The sequence below is a fragment of the Amblyomma mixtum genome, chromosome 3, assembly GCF_055824585.1.
Source record: "Amblyomma mixtum isolate Tamu chromosome 3, ASM5582458v1, whole genome shotgun sequence".
NCBI lineage: Eukaryota > Metazoa > Arthropoda > Arachnida > Ixodida > Ixodidae > Amblyomma > Amblyomma mixtum.
Genome location: NC_143014.1, coordinates 367,529,806 through 367,551,776, shown reverse-complemented (window position 1 = coordinate 367,551,776; position 21,971 = coordinate 367,529,806). Strand labels below are relative to the sequence as shown.

At 50.8% G+C, this 21,971-nt stretch overlaps 1 protein-coding gene across 1 annotated transcript; it reads right to left on the bottom strand.

The window, feature by feature from the left end:
* Nucleotides 1–16,350: 16,350 nt before the first annotated feature.
* Nucleotides 16,351–18,815, bottom strand: LOC149356695 (uncharacterized). The gene is made up of 2 exons (XM_089577812.1): nt 17,835–18,815; nt 16,351–17,204 (listed from the first exon to the last, which is right to left on the bottom strand). Exons 1-2 carry the CDS (start codon nt 18,813–18,815, stop codon nt 16,362–16,364), a joined length of 1,824 nt encoding a protein of 607 aa, XP_089433938.1. The 3' UTR covers nt 16,351–16,361.
* Between the last annotated feature and the right edge of the window lie 3,156 nt (nt 18,816–21,971).

Genomic DNA, 21,971 nt, shown 5'->3' with positions numbered 1-21,971 from the left:
GGTGCGGACGACGCGCGCTTCCCGTCACCAGCCAGCTACACCCTCCCATCGGCGACCCTGGCGTCGGCATCGGCTTCAGCTGCGAGCGTCGCCAAGACCACGCAGCAACCGGTGAGCGAGGCCACAAGCGCCGACGACCCCGAAAATATGGACTTCTCAAGACCCGACTACAAACGTGCCCACCCCCAATCATCGGAATCCGAAGGGACTGTTAACGAACGTTCTAGCAAAAAAGTGCCGCGCGCGTCAAGCGCCGCCCATGGCAGCGCTCTTTAGGTTGTATGTTATGCCGTCGGTGCTCTTGGCAGTCATGGCGGTTGTGCATCTCCTCTCCCTGAATGTTCGGGGATTTCAATCCGTAGACAGACAGAGAGAGGTGATGCACTTTTCCAGGGCAAGAGGCGTCGACATCCTGTTTTTACAGGAATGCAACTTCCGTACTTCACTTGATGTGCTGAATTTCACCACCCGGTTTTCTGTTTCTGCTTACTTTTCGTTGACTGATTCTCATATGTGCGGTGTTGGTGTCGTTTTTGTAAACCCCTGCCTGCGCGCGGGTGCTCATTGCACTTTCCGGCTGGACGGCCGCACTCTTGCGGTCGACTTCACACTAAACCAGCGGCGGGTACGTGCGTTGGTTGTATACGCGCCAGCACGGCAGACTAGTAGTTCCGATTTTTTTGAGCGCCTCGACTCATTCCTCCTTGATCCCTACCCCACTTTCATCGTCGGCGACTTCAATTGTGTACTTAACATCGACCGCGACGTCCGCGGACAGGGTCACGGTCGCCGTTATTCCGGTGCCCCCGCGCTCCGCGATCTCGTGACTCAGTTCCGCTTGTCTGACGCGTGGGTGCAGCTTCACGGGGATGCCTTTGAAGCGACGTGGGAGAGAGCACAGTCAGCGAGTCGGATAGACAAATTCTATTTTCCACCAGAGCTCGCTTCTTTTGTCGTCAGCTGCGAAGTTCTCGCGTTCCCTGCAGGCACGCCGGTGATTTCCGATCACCACCCCTTGTCAGTCAGGCTCGACTTTGGTGAGGACACCCCACGTACTGTTACGTGGCGCATGGACACGAGCCTACTGGCAGACCCGGAAAGCGTGGCGTCGCTGCGTACGGCGTTGGCCGCATCGTGCAAGAGCTTCGTTGCGACTGATTCATGGGACACACTGAAGACTCGTTGGCAGGCAACTCTGGTGGCGGCCGGTCAAGACCGCAGACGCCGGGTAACTCATGCACTGAATGATATACCGTCAAGCGCATCCGTATAGTGCAAAGGGGAGCACCCTTAACCTTTGCCATGAGCGATTACCTGAGCCTACTTAAAGCACGTTACCACGTGTTGCTCTGCCAGTCATCACGGGCAGCAAGTCGCGCACACCAGCTCGGGCGGCCTATATCAGACCCGGCTGTGCTGCGACAGGTACGCGCAGGCACGGCAGAGGAATTCGCTCCCGCTACTGTGCCTTTCGTGACCCTCCCAGACGGCACACAAAGCAGAATCACGTCCGACATCTGCGCGATTTTCGCAAGCCACTTCTCCGACCTGTTCTCGACGCCCGCAGGGGCACCTTGTGTAACAAGGTGTTGGTGCTTGGCGCCACCACGGACCCTTAGCCCCCATACCGAAGCTGTCATCCGTACCGTGGCGATAGGTTGAAAGGTGGAGGGAAGAAACCTTGAACGGTGGCGGTCGAGGAAGTGGTCAATCCTCGGCCGATGGGCTCCTCGTCTGTCTACCAGGCGGGGAGTCCCGGGACCTTCCTCTGTGTATAAGGGTGAATCAGAGGCGACAAAGTATTGGGAACCCTTAGTCAGTACATGCCGTATGGAAAAATCTGCAAAAAAATCTGATCGGCCCCCGAAAAGGGGTCGCACCGATGTGAAGAAACTGAGTCCACAAAAGCCAGAAACGTTTGCGAAGTTTTTTATGCTTCACTCAAACACTAATGTACCGGTAGCCAACCTATCTGCATTTGTCATCGCCAACACCCTAAAAAGTTGTGTATTCAAAGACTACAAAGCAAAAAAGCAACGAACCGGAGACCTCCTTGTAGAAATAAACACAAAAGAACAGAGCACCAAACTGATGTCACTACAGAATCTTGGAGAAATGAGCATACAGGTAACCCCGCACCGCACCCTGAACCACTCAAAGGGCGTCATATCTGAATATGAACTCCTACAGAGTACCGATGCGGAAATGGAAGAAGAACTAGCCGAACAGGGAGTAATAGCAGCCCGACGAATAACCATCCGGAGAAACAATGCTGAAATCAAGACCAAACATATTGTACTAACTTTCAATAGCACAACTCTGCCTGACTCCATCCACGCCGCATACCTCCATTGTAAAGTCCGCCCATACATACCGAATCCGAGACGATGTTTCAAGTGCCAGCGCTTTGGACACAGCATGTTGGCCTGCCGGGGCAAACCCACTTGTGTCACATGCGCAGAAGATGCACCTACAGAAGAAAGATGCGAACGCACACCAAAATGCATCAACTGCAATGGCGCACATGGCGCGTACTCCAGGTCGTGCCCAGTCTGGAAAACAGAAAAACAAATTATAACTTTGAAGACTACAGAAAACCTGTCCTACCTTGAGGCAAAAAAACGCGTCTCTTTCCAACAGAAAGGGACATACTCTGAAGCGGGGACCGCCGCCGCCTTCAGTTTCTGTCGGCACACAGGTCTATCCGGTGGACCTGGTGTCGACACCCAAGTCCCCACCACAGAAGTCGGTGACACAGTTCACAGGGCTGAAACTTTCCCGAGAAGACCACGCGATCCTCGCCGGAGGCCCTCAGGCCCCACTTTCAGCAGCGGCATCCTCGGCGACAGACACCCAGAACAGCTCTGCTGAACTGGACCTGTCGCCCCACCCCTCTAAGAAGGCAACTGCTGGCCCAAGAGACTCTGCCCCTGGAGCAGAGCCTGGTTCAGTGGTGCCAACAAAAAAGACAAATGCGAAGGCCACGGGCCATCGCAAACAAGAAGCATCCTCCACGTCCACCGTGGAGGAGATGGATGTCAGCGAAAGTCCGCTGACATCTAAAACACACGCATCCGCGGATTCTCCGCGGAAATCCGGCGCCACGAAAGTGGCGATGGATACAACTCCTGGTTCGCCACCGCTGCAGCGGCGGCGAGACTCCCTAGAGAAAAAAGGGAAACCACGAATCACTGCTCCTGAGAATAAGTAACTTTCCCCAATCCCCAACTTATCACAATGGCGTATCTAATACAATGGAACTGTAGAGGTCTACACAGAAACTACACAGACATAACCGATATGCTCAAAACAATGGCACCTACAGCTGTGTGCCTGCAAGAAACGAACCTTGGGCCACAGCACACAAACATCTTAAAAAAATATAATATTTTCCGGAAAGACCGAGTACAAGCTAGCCGACTCTCAGGAGGCGGCGCTATCATTACGCAAAGCGATGTCCCTGCAAGAGAGGTATCATTAAAGACGAGCTTAGAAGCGGTCGCAGTAAACATCATTAGCCATAAAACAATAACAATATGCTCTGTGTACATACCACCACACAACACAATAGCCATGCATGACCTAGAAGAACTTCTGGAACAGTTACCAGAGCCATATGTGATAATAGGGGATTTTAACGCACACTCCTCATTCTGGGGAAGTGAGCATACTGATTCCAGGGGTCAGCTCATCGAGGATTTTATTCTTTCGAATAACATATGTTTAATGAATATGGGAAAAGCAACGTACTGCTGCCCCAGCTCTGGAAAAATGACGTGCCTAGATTTAGCGTTTGATCACCATCGGTTTTTAATGATTTTATTTGGGATGTTTTAGACGACCCTCGGGGAAGTGATCACTTACCTACGGTTTTAAAACTAACATCAGCGACATCCATCCTCCCTAAGAAGCCACGGCGATGGAAAATTCACCTCGCCGATTGGGCACTTTTCAGAACGAAGGCCACACTAGAAAAATAATATGCCGAAACCGTTACTATAGAAGAAATAAATGAAAAATTTTTGACATGCTTAACATCTGCAGCAATAGAAGCAATCCCACAAACATCTCAAATTGCACGAAAAACACAAAGTCTGGTGGTTAAATGAATGCACATTAGCTAAAAAGCAGCAAAACAAGGCTTGGGGCTACCTTCGCAGATATCCCACTGCTCACCTTCAAAAGGGCTAGAGCCAAAGCACGATACATAAGACGCAACGCAGAAAGGGCATCATGGCAACAGTACATATCCTCCATAAACAGCTCAATATCATCAAAGAAAATGTGGGAGGAGGTACGGAAATTCACTGGAAATTTTACTCCTTTTACATTTCCAATGCTAACAACACCCGGTACTCAAACAACATTAGAAGATCAGGTCAACATATTGGGTGAGCATTTTTCCACAGTTTCAAGCGCATCCAACTACACACACACATTTCAAAAGCACAAAACAATAGTAGAAAAACAAAAACTTCCCTTCAGAACATGCATACATGAAGACTACAATCAGCTTATTACAATGCAGGAACTAAACACAGTACTAACATCCGGTAAAAAGACAGCACCAGGCTCAGACAACATACATTATGCCATGCTTGCTCACCTCTCTGAGGCTGCCATAGAAGCTCTCCTAAAATTTCTCAATAAAATATGGATGAGTGGAGAAATCCCCCATGCATGGAAAGAAGCCATCATAGTACCCTTCCTAAAACCTGGCAAACCACCAACTAGTCCCACCAGTTACAGGCCAATAGCACTCACTAGCTGCGTAGCAAAATCATTCGAAAGCATTCTTCATCAGACTAACCTTCATACTTCAGTCTCGGCAACTTTTAGATATACATCAATGCGGGTTTAAAAAAGACATGTTACACAACCGATCACCTTGTCCGCTTCGAGAACACAGTCCGGGAAGCGTTCATCCACAACCAACACTGTATCGGGGTCTTCTTCGACCTGGAGAAGGCTTACGATACCACGTGGAGGTTCGGTATCCTCCGTGACCTAGCGGACCTAGGTATCCGCGGCAGGATGCTGAGCTGTTTGAGCGACTTCCTGACCAATCGCACGTTCAGAGTCCGCCTAGGCGCAACCTTCTCCAAGACTTTTTTCCAAGAAACTGGTGTACCCCAAGGGTGCATCCTCAGCACGACCTTATTTGTCATCAAAATGAACTCCATAGGAAAAGTAATCCCAAAATCCATCATGTACTCAGTTTACATAGACGACCTCCAAATAGCATGCACGTCTTCCAGCATACCTACCTGTGAGCGGCAAATACAAATAACAACAAATAAACTGGCTACCTGGGCAGATAGAAACGGATTTAGATTTTCCCATCAGAAAACAGTAGCGGTTCTGTTCTCTTTGAGACGAGGCCTACAGGCCGACCCCACACTATATTTAAACCAAACCCCATTACCGTTCAAACAAGCGCACAAATTTCTAGGGATAACTTTCGATAAAAAACTCACTTTCTTGCCACATATAAACAGCTTAAAGAAAAAAGCTTCCCAGGCCCTCAATGTGCTGAAAATAATATCAAGAAAACGCTGGGGGTCTGATAGAGCTTCCCTGTTACATATATATCGCTCTCTGGTTCGCTCTAAGTTAGACTATGGGTCCATAGTATATGGCTCAGCAAGACCGTCCTACATAAAACGACTCGATCCTGTCCACAATCTTGGTTTAAGGCTGTCTTTCGGTGCTTACAGAACTTCCCCAATAGCAAGTCTGTATGTGGAAACTAATGAACCTTCCTTAGAAGATCGAAGAACTGCACTAACTTGTACATATATCCTAAAAATCCTTTCACAGCCCAAACATCTCTGTTACCCAATTGTCACGAAATGCCCATCCCGAATGCTCTTAAACAACAAGCCCCATGCGATTAAGCCGTTGCTCTTGCGCTTCGAAGAAAATGTCAAACTCTGAACATACTAAATGAAATAAAAAATATTGCCCCAAGACACGAAGCACTACCACCGTGGTACACTCTCCCCACAGTGTGTGACGTCACAATAACACGCCTCAGTAAAACCTGTACGCCACACGGCCATATAATACAAGAATATCTAGCACTACAAGAAAAATACAGAAATTACACGTCATTTTATACTGACGGGTCAAAAACTCATACTCATGTAGGAAGCGCAGTAATACAAGGAAAAAATGAAAATGCAGTACGACTGCCCTCATGTGCTACAGTTTTCACCGCGGAGTGTTATGCCATTTGTGTTGCGGTACAGAAAATAAGAAATGAAAACATCAAAAAGAGCATCATTTACAGTTGAGCCCACTTATAACGAACTTGATCGTCACGCGGCATTTGTTCGTTGTATCCAAAGTTCGTAGTAAGTGGACCACCTATAATACGGGCAAAAAGAGCAAGCGAGACGAAAGTTAACTTTATTTTTGAAAAAAGTCAGTGATGCATGTCTGCTTCTTCAAAGCTGATCGCATCACTGCCGTTTCTAATTTTTCCAGCGCGGTAATATGTTCATCGCCAAGGCCTCTGCTGCACACGAGTTCCTTAAGCGACGCGATGTAACCGATCACGGTTGAAGCGTTCACAGCAACCGGCGGTATAGCAAGACCTCGTCATCGTCCTCATCGGTCTCTGGGCAGTCAGGAAGGGCTCGCACTTCACGCACAATAGCTTCGTCAGTGCATGGCTCCGCAATGTCGGCGTCATCATCAGCAGAAACGAAATCGTCCCAGGCAACGTCAGGTCCGGCCAGCTGCGTGTCTACGACGCGTTGCCAACGACGCGAAGGGAACACAAAGTGCGCGAAATTCGCCTGCCGCGGGTTCGCAGTCGAGCGAAACCGCGCCAAACACCGTCGTCTCGGTCAACTACGGGGGCCCGACAGCTTCGCGTTCGCTCTAACCGAGTTTTGAGGCCACAACAGTTCGTTCTATGTGAAACACTGTGCCATTGCCCCAATATATATTTTGACGGTAGCACCGCCCTCGTTCGTACTAAGCGAGCATTCGTTATATCTGCGGCTGTTATAAGTGGGCTCGACTGTATACAGATTCACTGAGCGTCCTTACAGCATTAAACTCCAAAAATGCCACGGAGCCACTGATTGGAAGCATCATACACAATATAGTAAATGTCACAACACAAAAACATGTTATAAAATTCTGCTGGGTTCCCAGTCACATTGGCATTAGGGATAATGAGAGAGCCGACACGTGTACTGCACAAGCCAGAGCCATGGAGGTGAAACATGTGGATTTGCCTCCGAGGGATTACATGAAGTTAGTGCATAGCAAACTAAGAGCCAAATGGCAAGCTTCTTGGGAAAATGAAAGAAACAACAAGCTGCATACTGTAAAGCCTATTTTGAAAGAATGGAAATCATGCCGTCATAAAGAACGTTTTATCGAAGTAATTTTATGTCGTTTACGCATTGGTCACACACACTTCACCCATAACTTCTTATTAACAAAAAAAGACCAACCTGTGTGTGAAATGTGTGGTGAGGAGCTCACAGTGAATCACATTTTAATATCTTGTTCGCATCTCGAAGAACTTCGAAAAAAATTTTTTACGGTATTTTACAATGAACACATTCCATTTCATCCCGCATTGCTTTTAGGCGAGCAAACACTCGTCGAGTTTTCACTTGTTTGTAAGTTTCTAAAGAAAGCCAATGTTTTAAATTTAATATAATGTAACTTCTATACATTTAACATAACATCATCTAACCTTGTGTTTGGCGCATGATAGCCATAGTTGCTTATGCGCCATAAAACCCCATATAACTAACTAACTGTTCTCGACGGGCAATTGGCTACATCTTCAAGATGGGTATGACGGGCTTCTACAAAGGTTTTTTGGAAACTTGCCACGAGTAGCTGAAGAGCTGCACGAAAACCTTTGCGCACCAGCCACAAGCCAAGAGCTGCACGCCATCCTGCAGAGTATGAATGCAGCCTCTGCCCCCCGGTCCAGACGGCATTCCAACAAGTTTTTATTCAACGTTTTTTTACCAGATCCAAGGAGCACTGCTGAAGATGGTCAACGGCTTTCTCGCGGATGGGTTACGTCCAAACTCTTTCCGCGAATGTCGCATCATACTCATTCCGAAAGCGGGAGGTGACCCCTCCGACCCGCAAGCATGGCGGCCCATAAGCCTCTTAAACGCAGACTACAAAATCGTCGCATCTTTACTAAACAAAAGAATGCGGACGATTCTGCCTCACCTAATTCACCGGGCTCAAACCAGCAGCGTCCTGACCGCTCTGTGTTTGATGCACTGAAACTCGCAAGAGACCTGTTCACATTTGCCAGCAGGACGGGCTTCAGCGGGTGCTTTGTTTCGCTTGATCAGGCGAAAGCATTCGATCGGGTGGAACACTCGTATTTGTTCGGAGTCCTCGAATCCTTCGGATTCCCTCCGCAGATTGTTAGCAGGCTGCGCTTACTTTACGCAGACCTGAATGCTCGTCTCTCCGTAAACGGCCACCAGAGCGCTCCCTACTCAGTCACCCGGGGCATAAGGCAAGGATGCCCTCTCTCCCCAACGTTCTTCGTGTTATGCCTGGATCCACTCATCCGGCGCATTAACAACAGCCCTTCCATACGCGGCTTCCCTCTGCCTGGCCAGGGTCAAATCAAGGTTTCAGCCTACGCCGACGACGTGTCGCTCCTCCTCAAGGACGAGGATAGCTACGCCGCTTTTTCGCGGCTGTTTCTCGAGTACAGCGAGATATCGGGGGCCCTATTGAACAGGGGAAAAAGCAAGGCACTAAGGTTTGGCACCTTCACACCGAACCTTGCGGGCGAGGTGGAGTGGGTGCAGGGAGTGAAAGTCCTGGGAGTAGTATTCCTCGCCAGCGGAGAAGTAGCCCGCGAAACCTGGACTAACCTCCGCACGAAGGCTGAGAAACGCCTCTCGGTGGCGTCAACTTTCCGCCTTTCAATGGCAGAGCGCTGCTATATAGTTAAGTCTACAATCCTAGCCGCATGTTTTTTTGTCGCCCGCGTCGCAAACCCACCGCGCACGTTTGCTCGCAGGCTAACCTCGGCCTGTGGCTCTTTCGTTTGGGCGGGCAAAACCGAACTTGTGTCACGAATGTTCATGCGCCTTCCATCGTACATGGGTGGGTTTGGTATTCCTTGTATCCGCACCATGTGCAATGTGCTCGCCTTGCGAGGAGTACGAGATCTTGTACGCAACCCAGACTATCCCGGGAGAACACTCCTCACATACTTTCTGTATACAGCGCGTAACGTGTTTTTTACACAACACGTGGTTGGCCCTACAGCCGAGCAGCCGCCGGCATTTTTCGTTAACGTGCGTCGCACACTGGCGTCGTTTACTGCCAGCGTGCCCGATCTGGATGTTGATGAAACCCCGCCCTCCAGGATGTGTGAAGCACTAACGGTCGCTGAGCTGACCCGCGAACAACTCCAGAAAACGAGACGGGCACGCTGGCGCCAACTGACCTCAGCTGCATGCGCTTCCTGCAGATGTCAGGGGCTTCGGCTGGCTGCGAGGCTGGTGGGTCCTGCCCACAAGAGACCGCCTTGCGGCGTGGGGCGTGGCGCCCTCCGCCCGATGCCCGCAATGCAGTCTTTTAGAAACGTTGCGGCACGCTATGTTCGACTGTGTAGTGGCGCGCACCTTTTGGGTACTAGTGTCACGGATGTTTTTAACCCGCCTCGAAGCGCGCACTAGTTCACGCGAACTGTTTACAAATATGCTCTTGTGTGTCGGCATGTCCGTTTTGTGGCGGCAGCGTGGAGCGGCTTCCTTAAATGGGCGTCCGCAAAGAGCAATGTTTCCAATGTTGCAGCGCCTCCGCACGCGCCTCTTTGAGCAAGCATGCGTGGACGCACTGTCAATGAGTGAGGCTGAGTTCTTGCGCAAATGGTCGACATATTTCATCGCCCTGCGCGGCGGACGAGTGTCGGCTTTCTTACTGCCTTACTGACGTGCTCAGTGCTGCGTCACTGCGCATGTGCTTGACTAATCAGAGCATTGAGTTCAGCAGTTTTGCTTTGTATTTTTTGTTGACATTAGAAAAAAATAAACTTCTCTTTCTACGCCCGAGCTGGTCCAGAACCAGCGAAGTTTTTTCGGCGCTGGCTTCCTGAGAAGTTTCGACAAGTGCAGGCGGGCCCCGGATCAACTGCGACCCCGAGGTTCCGCAACCAGCCTCCCAGCCCAGGCGCCGTGCCTTTGCCGGTGCTCGGGCAACTTCGGGACCTTCGTTCAAGCAGCAGCCCAGTCGGCCGCCCCTGACGTCATGGGAGGCCCGGGACCTGCTGCCCCTCCGGTGTTCCGTGCGCCGCCCCCAAAGGTGCACTGTTTTTCGTTCACAGTTACTTCCGACGCGACAGCTGACGACATCGTCGACGGCATCGAGTCGGTTGTCGGCCCGAAAGGGCTAGAGAGCCTCCAGCACCACGGAGGCATGAAGTTCTGCGTCGCCATGGCCTCGGCTGCGGCGGCGGAGAAGATGCTCGTGGAAGGCGCCTTCAACCTGAACGGCACTTCCGTCCCAGTAGCCTGCGTGGGACCCGCCGTGGTCCACGTGACGGCTTTTCGTGTGCCGCTGTTCGTTGGAGACGCGGCGCTGGCGGCGGCACTGAGCTCTTACGGCAAGGTGCTGGACATCACCCATCCCGTCCTCAAGGGCCGTCGTCACGTCGGCAACGGGACGCGCGTGGTCCGGATCGAGATGAAGCAGGCGGTGCCGAACTTCCTGACCGTCCAGGGCCACCGCGTCATGTTTGACTACCGAGGCGTCCGGAAGGTGTGTTCCCGCTGCGGGCAGGACGGCCACATTGGCGCGGCGTGTCGAACGCCGCGGTGCGCTCGCTGCGAGGTGTTCGGCCACGACACGGCCGGATGCGGAGCGGCTTGCAGGAGCTGCGGCGGAAGCCACGCCACAGCGGATTGCCTGAGACCACGGTCCTATGCGGCGGCCGCCGCCTCGAGGAAAGGACCGGGCAAGGACAACGTGGTCACACCAACGCGGAGCACACTCACCGTCCGCACGTCGGTTGCCGACGTGGACCCTACGACCAGCAGCCCGAGGGAGCCCGAGCCCGCCCCCGCGACGGAGGTGCCCGTGAAGGAGCAGCGCGAGGGGCGCCTTCAAACGAGGTGGAGCCGTTCGCTGCTGTTTTTGCGGAACCCTTGCCGCCGCCACCCGGCACAGACACCTATGACACCGTGAGCAGCAGCGACGAGTCGAGCGTGACGTCGGACGACCTGAAGGAGGTGGCGGACAAAGTCACACCGCTTCGCCTGACAGGCGACTTGACGTGCGGCTAGGTGTCAGGACCGACGACTCCTGGAGGTGCGGACGACGCGCTCTTCCCGTCACCAGCCAGCCACACCCTCCCATCGGCGACCCTGGCGTCGGCATCGGCTTCTGCTGCGAGCGTCGCCAAGACCACGCAGCAACCGGCGAGCGAGGCCACAAGCGCCGACGACCCCGAAAATATGGACTTTTCCAGACCTGACTTCAAACGTGCCCACCCCCAATCATCGGAATCCGAAGGGACTGTTAACGAACGTTGCAGCAAAAAAGTGCCGCGCGCGTCAAGCGCCGCCCATGGCAGCGCTCTTTAGGTTGTATGTTATGCCGTCGGTGCTCTTGGCAGTCATGGCGGTTGTGCATCTCCTCTCCCTGAATGTTCGGGGATTTCAATCCGTAGACAGACAGAGAGAGGTGATGCACTTTTCCAGGGCAAGGGGCGTCGACATCCTGTTTTTACAGGAATGCAATTTTCGTACTTCCCTTGATGGGCTGAATTTCACCACCCGGTTTTCTGTTTTTGCTTATTTTTCGTTGACTGACTCTCACATGTGCGGTGTTGGTGTCGTCTTTGTAAACCCCTGCCTGCGCGCGGGTGCTCATTGCACTTTCGGGCTGGACGGCCGCACTCTTGTGGTCGACTTCACACTAAACCAGCGGCGGGTACGTGCGTTGGTTGTATACGCGCCAGCACGGCAGTGTAGTAGTTCCGATTTTTTTGAGCGCCTCGACTCATTCTTCCTTGATCCCTACCCCACTTTTATTGTCGGTAACTTCAATTGTGTTCTTAACATCGACCGTGAGGTCCGCGGACACGGTCACGGTCGCCGTTATTCCGGTGCCCCCGCGCTCCGCGATCTCGTGACACAATTCCGCTTGTCTGACGCGTGGGTGCAGCTTCACGGGGATGCCTTTGGAGCGACGTGGGAGAGAGCACAGTCAGCGAGTCGGATAGACAAATTTTATTTTCCACCAGAGCTCGCTTCTTTTGTCGTTAGCTGCGAAGTTCTCGCATTCCCTGCAGGCACGCCGGTGATTTCCGATCACTACCCCTTCTCAGTCAGGCTCGGCTTTGGTGAGGACACCCCACTTACTGCTACGTGGCGCATGGACACGAGCCTACTGGCAGACCCGGAAAGCATGGCGTCACTGCGTACGGCGTTGGCCGTATCGTGCAAGAGCTTTGTTGCGACTGATTCATGGGACACACTCAAGGCTCGTTGGCAGGCAACTCTGGTGGCGGCCGGTCAAGACCGCAGACGCCGGGTAACTCATGCACTGAATGACACCCTCAAGCGCATCCGTATAGTGCAGAGGGGAGCACCCTTAACCTTTGCCATGAGCGATTACCTCAGTCTACTTAAAGCACGTTACCACGTGTTGCTCTGCCAGTCATCACGGGCAGCTAGTCGTGCACACCAGCTTGGGCGGCCTATATCAGACCCGGCTGTGCTACGACACGTACGCGCAGGCACGGCAGAGGAATTCGCTCCCGCTACGTGCCTTTCGTGACACTCCCAGACGGCACCCAAAGCAAAACCACGTCCGGTATCTGCACGATCTTCGCAAGCCACTTTTCGAACCTGTTCTCTACGGACAGTTGGCTACATCTTCAAGATGGCTATGACGGGCTTCTACAAAGTTTTTTTGGAAACTTGCCACGAGTAGCTGAAGAGTTGCATGAAAACCTTTGCGCACCAGCCACAAGCCAAGAGCTGCACGCCATACTGCAGAGTATGAATGCAGCCTCTGCCCCCGGTCCAGACGGCATTCCAACAAGTTTTTATTCGAAGTTTTTTTACCAGGTCCAAGGAGCGCTGCTGAATATGGTCAACGGCTTCCTCGCGGATGGGTTACGTCCAAACTCTTTCCGCGAATGTCGCATCATACTCATTCCGAAAGCGGGCGGTGACCCCTTCTACCCGCAAGCATGGCGGCCCATAAGCCTCTTAAACGCAGGCTACCAAATAGTCGCATCTTTACTGAACTCCAGAATCCGGACGATCCTGCCTCACCTAATCCACCGGGCTCAAACCAGCAGCGTGCCTGACCGCTCTGTGTTTGATGCACTGGCACTCACAAGAGACCTGTTCACATTTCACTTCACTTTCACTTCACTTTATTACCTTAAAGGCCCCCAGGATTGGGGGTATTACATAAGGGGTGGGTTACATTGAAAAATCAGATTAAATAAACAAAGAAAAAACGTAAGATACAAATATTATTCGCTGTTAAAGGTAGCAGTTAAACAGTTCGCAAACGTTGATGGGCAGGTGATTGCGGCGATGTCGTGTGGAAGGCTGTTCCAGTCCTTGGCTGAGCGTGGAAAGAATGACGATGCAAATGTAGTTGTACGCGTACATGGCCGGGCTACTTGAAGGGGATGACCAATGCGGAGGGAAATGCGTGCCGGCGGATTGATGTAGGGAGGACGACGAAGTGAGCTGAAATAAAATTTGTGAAACAAGCACATACTAGTAATACGACGCCTACAAGCCAGGGATGTTAATCCTGCCTCTGCTTTTAGTGCTGATATGCTGACATTATATGAATAGCACGAATGTATGAATCTTGTGGCTCGATTTTGTACTGATTCTAGGGAATTTATTAGATAATTTTGGTTAGGGCTCGAAATAGCAGAGGCGTATTCTAATTTAGAACGGACAAGTGATTTGTAGGCAAGCAATTTTAGGTTTTGTGGCGCATGACGTAGATGTCGTTTTAAGAATCCAAGGCTTCTGTTAGCGGATGATATGATTTTAGTGACATGCGCGTTCCAGGTTAGATCATTGGACAATGTTACTCCGAGGTATTTGTAAGTCTGAGCTAATTCTACCGTGACATGCGAGATTTTATAGGAGAAGAGGAGAGGATTACGTTTTCGGTGAAATGACACGACTTTACATTTATTGGGGTTTAGTTCCATGAGCCAGTTGTTACACCAGTCCTGTATGCTGATTAAGTCATTCTGGAGGGCGAACTGATCAGAGGCGTTGTTGATAGTGCGATAGATGACACAGTCATCGGCAAAAATACGGACGTTACAAGAGACATGCGTTGGAAGGTCATTAATGTATATTAAAAATAATAGCGGACCAAGGACTGATCCTTGCGGGACACCTGATGTTACCGGAACAGAGCTAGAGGCTTGATTATTAACGTTAACGAACTGGGTGCGGTTAGCCAGGAATTCGCTTATCCACTGTAATATGTTAGGATGAAGGTTTAACCAGGACAGTTTTAGTAGTAAGCGTTTGTGGGGTACTTTGTCAAATGCTTTCGCGAAGTCCAGGAATATTGCGTCAGTTTGTAGGTTACAGTCGAGGTTCACATGCAGGTCATGGATGAAAGTAGCCAACTGTGTATCGCACGATAGGTTCTTACGGAAACCGTGTTGAGCAGGATGAAAAAAATTTATAGAGTCAAGAAAGTTCATTATATGAGTATAAATGACATGTTCCATGATTTTGCATGGCACACTTGTTAAAGAGATGGGACGGTAATTAAGGGGTGATTCTTTGTTACCTGATTTGAAGACCGGAACAACCTTCCCCACCTTCCAATCACTGGGTATGTTACCTGTGGAAAGTGATTGTGCAAACAGTTTTGACAGATACGCTGCGGAAGCATGGCAAGTATTTTTTAGGAACTTGGGGGTGATATCATCAGCACCTGCAGAAGATGACATCTTGATATTTTCAATGATAGATATAATGCCGTGCACAGAAAAGATGATTGGAGGCATATGCGAACTCAGGTTGTCAGTTACGGTACAAAGTGGCATATCAGTTTCGTGTGTGAAAACGGATGAAAAAGCGGCGTTAAAAATATTAGCACATTCAATGCCACTGGTCATCTCACCAAGCGGGTTAGCAAGTGTGATGACCGGCGCCTGTTCGGGGTTTAATACTTTCCAGAATTTCCTCGGGTTATTTGTTAGAATCTTGGGGAGGTCAGTTTGGAAAAAATGTTCGTTTGGCATCATGGATAGACTGCAGGTATGTTGACTCGGCTTCGTAATATTTCTTCCATGCGCATGCACTCGGGTTACGTTTAGCTGCACGGAAAAATCTCTTCTTTTTGTTTTCAAGTGTTTTCAAATGCTTTGTGAACCATGGTTTGTTGGGATTGGCACGAAATGTGATGGTGGGAATAAACTTCGCTGTAAGTTCTATAATTTTAGTTTTAAAGATAAGCCAGTTTTCCTCAATTGATCGATCATCGAAACTTGTATCAAAGTTTGGAAAGAACGCTATTAAATGATTATTGATTTCTTCGTAATTCGCTCTGTCATAAAGGCGAATCGTTTTAGGGAATGTTAAGCGCGATTGGGGGATGAAGGTGAAAGTAGCGTGTAAAACTTTGTGGTCACTAATTTCGCGGAGAGAAGTAAGTGATGATAAACTTTCCGGGTGGTTAGTTAGAATGAGGTCCAGGATATTGGAGGATTCATGTGTTACGCGTGTGGGTTCAGTTACTAACTGGGTAAGATTGAAATTCAAACAAACGTCGACAAAGTTCGTCATTTCAGTATTGCCTGTTGGTGTTGGGTTCAGCCAGTCAATGGATGGGTAATTAAAATCACCGAAAAGAAGAATGCGCGCGTTGGGATATTTGCTAGTTATTTGGTTTAGACTATCGCTTAACTTTGAGGAAAAGATTGGACTACTGGAGGGGGGCCGGTAACAGACGCCTAGTATGACGATTTGTGGTACGGAACGGCAGATTATCCAAAGTATTTCAAGCTCTGATTGGATGTTAATGACAGAACAAGGCAACAGCTGGTTAGTGGCAATAAGAACACCTCCTCCTCGTGAACCTTTGCGGTCCCTTCGGAAAACGTTAAAATTTGGTAAATCAGCTAAAACTTCCGGATCGGTGACGTCGTCTGTTAGCCACGTTTCTGTTAGTACAAGTATATTGCTGGAAGATGATGAAACAAGATTACAAATGTGTTCACGCTTGGGAAGGAAACTACGTATGTTGGTAAAGATAACAGAAAAAGGAAGATTTGGAAGTTTACCGCGAGGGCTGTTACAAGGCAGATTAGTAGTGGCGCGACGATAAGACTTATGCTATGAGATTTCGTGTACAGACTGTGATGACTCGTCGAATGCATAGCGTTTAGAACCGATGCACAAAGTTTTGTAGCGCAAGGAAAATTTAGTGGTAGTAGCTTTGGCAAACTTTACGAGGTGCCTTCGCGCTTCTCGGACAGGGCGTGAAAAGTCCTCCCCTATGCTGTAATCGGTGTCTTTTAACTTATGGTCATTTGAAAGAATCATCTCCTTGATTTTAAAAAATGTAAATTTCACTATTATGGGTCGAATGCGCTCAGGAGAATGACGCCCGAGACGATGAGCCCTTTCAATTTCTTTAGGGTCAATGGATAGATCTAACTGATCACGGCAGAGGCGGAGGACTGTTTCTTCAGATTCCAAGTATGTTTCAGATGTATTCTCATCTTTAATGTTGTAAAAGATTAAATTGTTGCGTCGCGAGCGATTTTCGGCGTCATCCAAACGGGCTTCTATACCTCTGATTTCTTTGGCTGTTTGGGTAGTGTTAGCGCAGATCGTATCCATGTCGGTGCGTAGGGTTACAACATCTTGATAATGAATTTCTAGGGCGGATAACCTGTTACTAAGATCAGAAATAGCTTGTACCGTAGTTGTAAGTTGATTTCTAAGACCTTGGACCTCGACTATTAATTGTGACTGACCATCAGACAGTTTCTTCAGTTCCTCTAGAATCTTTTCGAGGCCTGGGTTTGATTCAACATCGCCAGCCAAGAGCAACCGGGCACGCACGACATCAGCACATTCAAGAGCAATGGAAAGGCAGCTCTGTGGGCTCGGTAGCTGCAGGAGGCAGTAATTGCTCGATTTTTTCGTGAAAAGAGAGTATTGTTTACTGACCTGCGTGGCGAAAACGAGCGGATTTGATGACTGCATCGTGGCACAGCCACAGAGCCCACAGGGCGCCGAGCGCGGGTGATGCGGTTTTATAGTCGCCGTAGCTGCTGCTGTCGATGACCTTGGGTGAGTCCGGGGACAGTCGAGGTGGTCGAGGAATAGCAGCGGTGGCGCTGCCGGACAGGTTGAAGCCGCAGGCTGCTGTGCAGACAGGCCGGCGGGAGATTCGAAGCGAAGGGATTCGATGGCACAGGTGGCATGCGAAGGGGCGGGAACCAGGGACAGGAATAGCATCTGGGTGATGAGCGGTGCAAAAACCTGCGTGGCGAAAACGAGCGCATTTGATGACTGCATCGTGGCACAGCCACCGAGCCCACAGGGCGCCGAGCGCGGGTGATGCGGTTTTATAGTCGCCGTAGCTGCTGCTGTCGATGACCTTGGGTGAGTCCGGGGACAGTCGAGGTGGTCGAGGAATAGCAGCGGTGGCGCTGCCGGACAGGTTGAAGCCGCAGGCTGCTGTGCAGACAGGCCGGCGGGAGATTCGAAGCGAAGGGATTCGATGGCACAGGTGGCATGCGAAGGGGCGGGAACCAGGGACAGGAATAGCATCTGGGTGATGAGCGGTGCAAAAACCTGCGTGGCGAAAACGAGCGGATTTGATGACTGCATCGTGGCACAGCCACCGAGCCCACAGGGCGCCGAGCGCGGGTGATGCGGTTTTATAGTCGCCGTAGCTGCTGCTGTCGATGACCTTGGGTGAGTCCGGGGACAGTCGAGGTGGTCGAGGAATAGCAGCGGTGGCGCTGCCGGACAGGTTGAAGCCGCAGGCTGTTGTGCAGACAGGCCGGCGGGAGATTCGAAGCGAAGGGATTCGATGGCACAGGTGGCATGCGAAGGGGCGGGAACCAGGGACAGGAATAGCATCTGGGTGATGAGCGGTGCAAAAACCTGCGTGGCGAAAACGAGCGGATTTGATGACTGCATCGTGGCACAGCCACCGAGCCCACAGGGCGCCGAGCGCGGGTGATGCGGTTTTATAGTCGCCGTAGCTGCTGCTGTCGATGACCTTGGGTGAGTCCGGGGACAGTCGAGGTGGTCGAGGAATAGCAGCGGTGGCGCTGCCGGACAGGTTGAAGCCGCAGGCTGCTGTGCAGACAGGCCGGCGGGAGATTCGAAGCGAAGGGATTCGATGGCACAGGTGGCATGCGAAGGGGCGGGAACCAGGGACAGGAATAGCATCTGGGTGATGAGCGGTGCAAAAACCTGCGTGGCGAAAACGAGCGGATTTGATGACTGCATCGTGGCACAGCCACCGAGCCCACAGGGCGCCGAGCGCGGGTGATGCGGTTTTATAGTCGCCGTAGCTGCTGCTGTCGATGACCTTGGGTGAGTCCGGGGACAGTCGAGGTGGTCGAGGAATAGCAGCGGTGGCGCTGCCGGACAGGTTGAAGCCGCAGGCTGCTGTGCAGACAGGCCGGCGGGAGATTCGAAGCGAAGGGATTCGATGGCACAGGTGGCATGCGAAGGGGCGGGAACCAGGGACAGGAATAGCATCTGGGTGATGAGCGGTGCAAAAACCTGCGTGGCGAAAACGAGCGGATTTGATGACTGCATCGTGGCACAGCCACCGAGCCCACAGCCAGCAGGACGGGCTTCAGCGGGTGCTTTGTTTCGCTTGATCAGGCGAAAGCATTCGATCGGGTGGTACACTCGTATCTGTTCGGAGTCCTCGAAGCCTTCGGATTCCCTCCGCAAATTGTCAGCAGGCTGCGCTTACCTTACGCAGACCTGAATGCTCGTCTCTCCGTAAACGGCCACCAGAGCGCTCCTTTCTCAGTCACCCGGGGCATAAGGCAAGGATGCCCTCTCTCCCCAACATTCTTCGTGTTATGCCTGGATTCACTCATCCGGCGCATTAACAACAGCCCATCCATACGCGGCTTTCCTCTGCCTGGCCACGGCCAAATCAAGGTTTCGGCCTACGCCGACGACGTGTCGCTTTTCCTCAAGGACGAGGATAGCTACGCCGCTTTTTCGCGGCTCTTTCTCGAGTACAGCGAGATATCGGGGGCCCTATTGAACAGGGGAAAAAGCAAGGCACTAAGGTTTGGCACCTTCACACCGAACCTTGCGGGCGAGGTGGAGTGGGTGCAGGGAGTGAAAGTCCTGGGAGTAGTATTCCTCGCCAGCGGAGAAGTATAGCCCGCGAAACCTGGACTAACCTCCGCACGAATGCTGAGAAACGCCTCTCGGTGGCATCAACTTTCCGCCCTTCAATGGCAGAGCGCAGCTATGTAGTTAAGTCTACAATCCTAGCCGCATGTTTTTTTTTCGCCCGCGTCGCAAACCCACCGCGCACGTTTGCTCGCAGGCTAACCTCGGCCTGTGGCTCTTTCGTTTGGGCGGGCAAAACCGAACTTGTGTCACGAACGTTCATGCGCCTTCCATCGTACATGGGTGGGTTTGGTATACCTTGTATCCGCACCATGTGCAATGTGCTCGCCTTGTGAGGAGTTCGAGATCTTGTACGCAACCCGAACTATCCAGGGAGAACACTCCTCACATACTTTCTGGGTACAGCGCGTAACGTGTTTTTTACACAACACGTGGTTGGCCCTACAGCCGAGCAGCCGCCGGAATTTTTCGTTAACGTGCGTCGCACACTGGCGTCGTTGTCTGCCAGCGTGCCCGATCTGGATGTTAATGAAACCCCGCCCTCCAGGGTGTATGAAGGACTAACGGTCGCTGCGCTGATTCGCGAACAACTCCAGAAAACGAGACGGGCACGCTGGCGCCAACTGACCTCAGCTGCGCTTCCTGCAGATGTCAGGGACTTCGGCTGGCTGCGAGGCTGGCGGGTCCTGCCCACAAGAGACCGCCTTGCGGCGTGGGACGTGGCGCCCTCCGCCCGATGCCCGCAATGCGGTCTTTTAGAAACGTTGCGGCACGCTATGTTCGACTGTGTAGTGGCGCGCACCTTTTGGGTACTAGTGTCACAGATGTTTTTAACCCGCCTCGAAGCGCGCACTAGTTCACGCGAACTGTTCACAAATATGCTCTTGTGTGTCGGCATGTTCGTTTTGTGGCGGCAGCGTGGAGCGGCTTCCTTAAATGGGCGTCCGCAAAGAACAATGTTTCCAATGTTGCAGCGCCTCCGCACGCGCCTCTTTGAACAAGCATGCGTGGACGCTTTGTCAATGAGCGAGGCTGAGTTTTTGAGCAAATGGTCGACATACTTCATCGTCCTGCGCGGCGGTCGAGTGTCGGCTTTCTTACTGCCTTACTGACGCGCTCAGTGCAGCGGTACTGCGCATGTGCTTGTATGATCAGACCTTTGAGTTCAGCCGTTTTGTTTTCTACTTCTGTTGCCATCGAAAAAAATAAACTTCTCTTTCCATGCCGCCGCCGAGTGACTCAGTTTTTAGCGGGCACAAGTCAGCCCAAATAAAGAGTTTCGTTAAGAAGCCATTCTCGCTGTTTTCCTGTTTGCCGGCCTGCAGTCACCACTACGTGACAATAGTTACAGCTGACAACCACGTGGATATAGAAGGAAAAAGAAACGCAGAATTAGAAAAAAATGCAAATTGGTTTCTTGCCAACAAGCTAGCCGTTGATTCAAGCAAAACCAAGCACGTAGTGTTCAGTTCGCGAAAAAAAACCATCGACTACTGACAAATTAACATTGTTATTAACGATCACCCGCTCGAAATAACCAACGTATTCAAATATCTTCGTGTTACTCTCGATGAACACCTGCACTGGAAAAACAAGCTTGCTTCAGGCTGTTATGCTTTATTAGAGGCTCGTGATTGTTTTGACAGATATATACATACTCCGTAACCTTCATTTTGCTCTTATTAACAGACATTTAATATCATGTGTAGAATCTTATCTTGACCCTTTCGGATGGTTACAGAAACGGGCTATACGATGAATAACACAAAGTTCGCATAATGAACACAGTAAGACACTCTTCGATTTGTTAAATATCTTGCCGATTGATCTTTTACGCACATTAAGAATAGCGGACTGTGTGCACAAAATAGTGAAATATAATCATCCTTTTAATGCCTCTTTGTTTCGTTCATTTTATAAACAGAACCTCAACTACGGCAACTTGAACCTCCCACCAAATAATAAACCCTACAGTGAACAGCTGGTACGATTTGCAGGAACCAAAGTTTGTAGGAGTTTACCGTTGGAAATAAAACAATGACATAAAACTCGCAAAATGTTGAAAAATTTATGAAACTTATCTGACCAACGTGACGGTTGTTTTGTGTTCTTAGCTGTTGTGCTGTGTTGCTTTGGTTGGATTTTGTTGAGTCTAAAATAACATGCACACTAATGCATTTTATCTTTACACAGTGGTTTTGGTCTTTCGTCGATATTTTTGTACTTCTCATTTTCACACAATAACTGTGCCTTTGGCTACACATATTTTGTTTTGAACCCCACACTAGCATCTGGCTATGGGTTCAGATGGCGTTGGCACAAGGAAAAAGAAATCAAATCAAATCAAGTCAAATCAAAAATCAAATAAAAAGACCGAGACACGGGAGGCGCCGACGCAGAACTCGGGCCTTGGCGTGATTAGCGAGATGGGTTGGATGGCCGATGCCATCCTGGACCTGATGCTTGCCTGGATCTCCCTGGATCTCCCTGGATCATCCTGGATCTGGGCTTGCCTCCGCCGGCGCACTGCTGAAGAGGGGTGTGGCTCAGGGGGCACCGCAGCTTCTTCGGGAGCGGCGGGACGCCCTCAGCGAT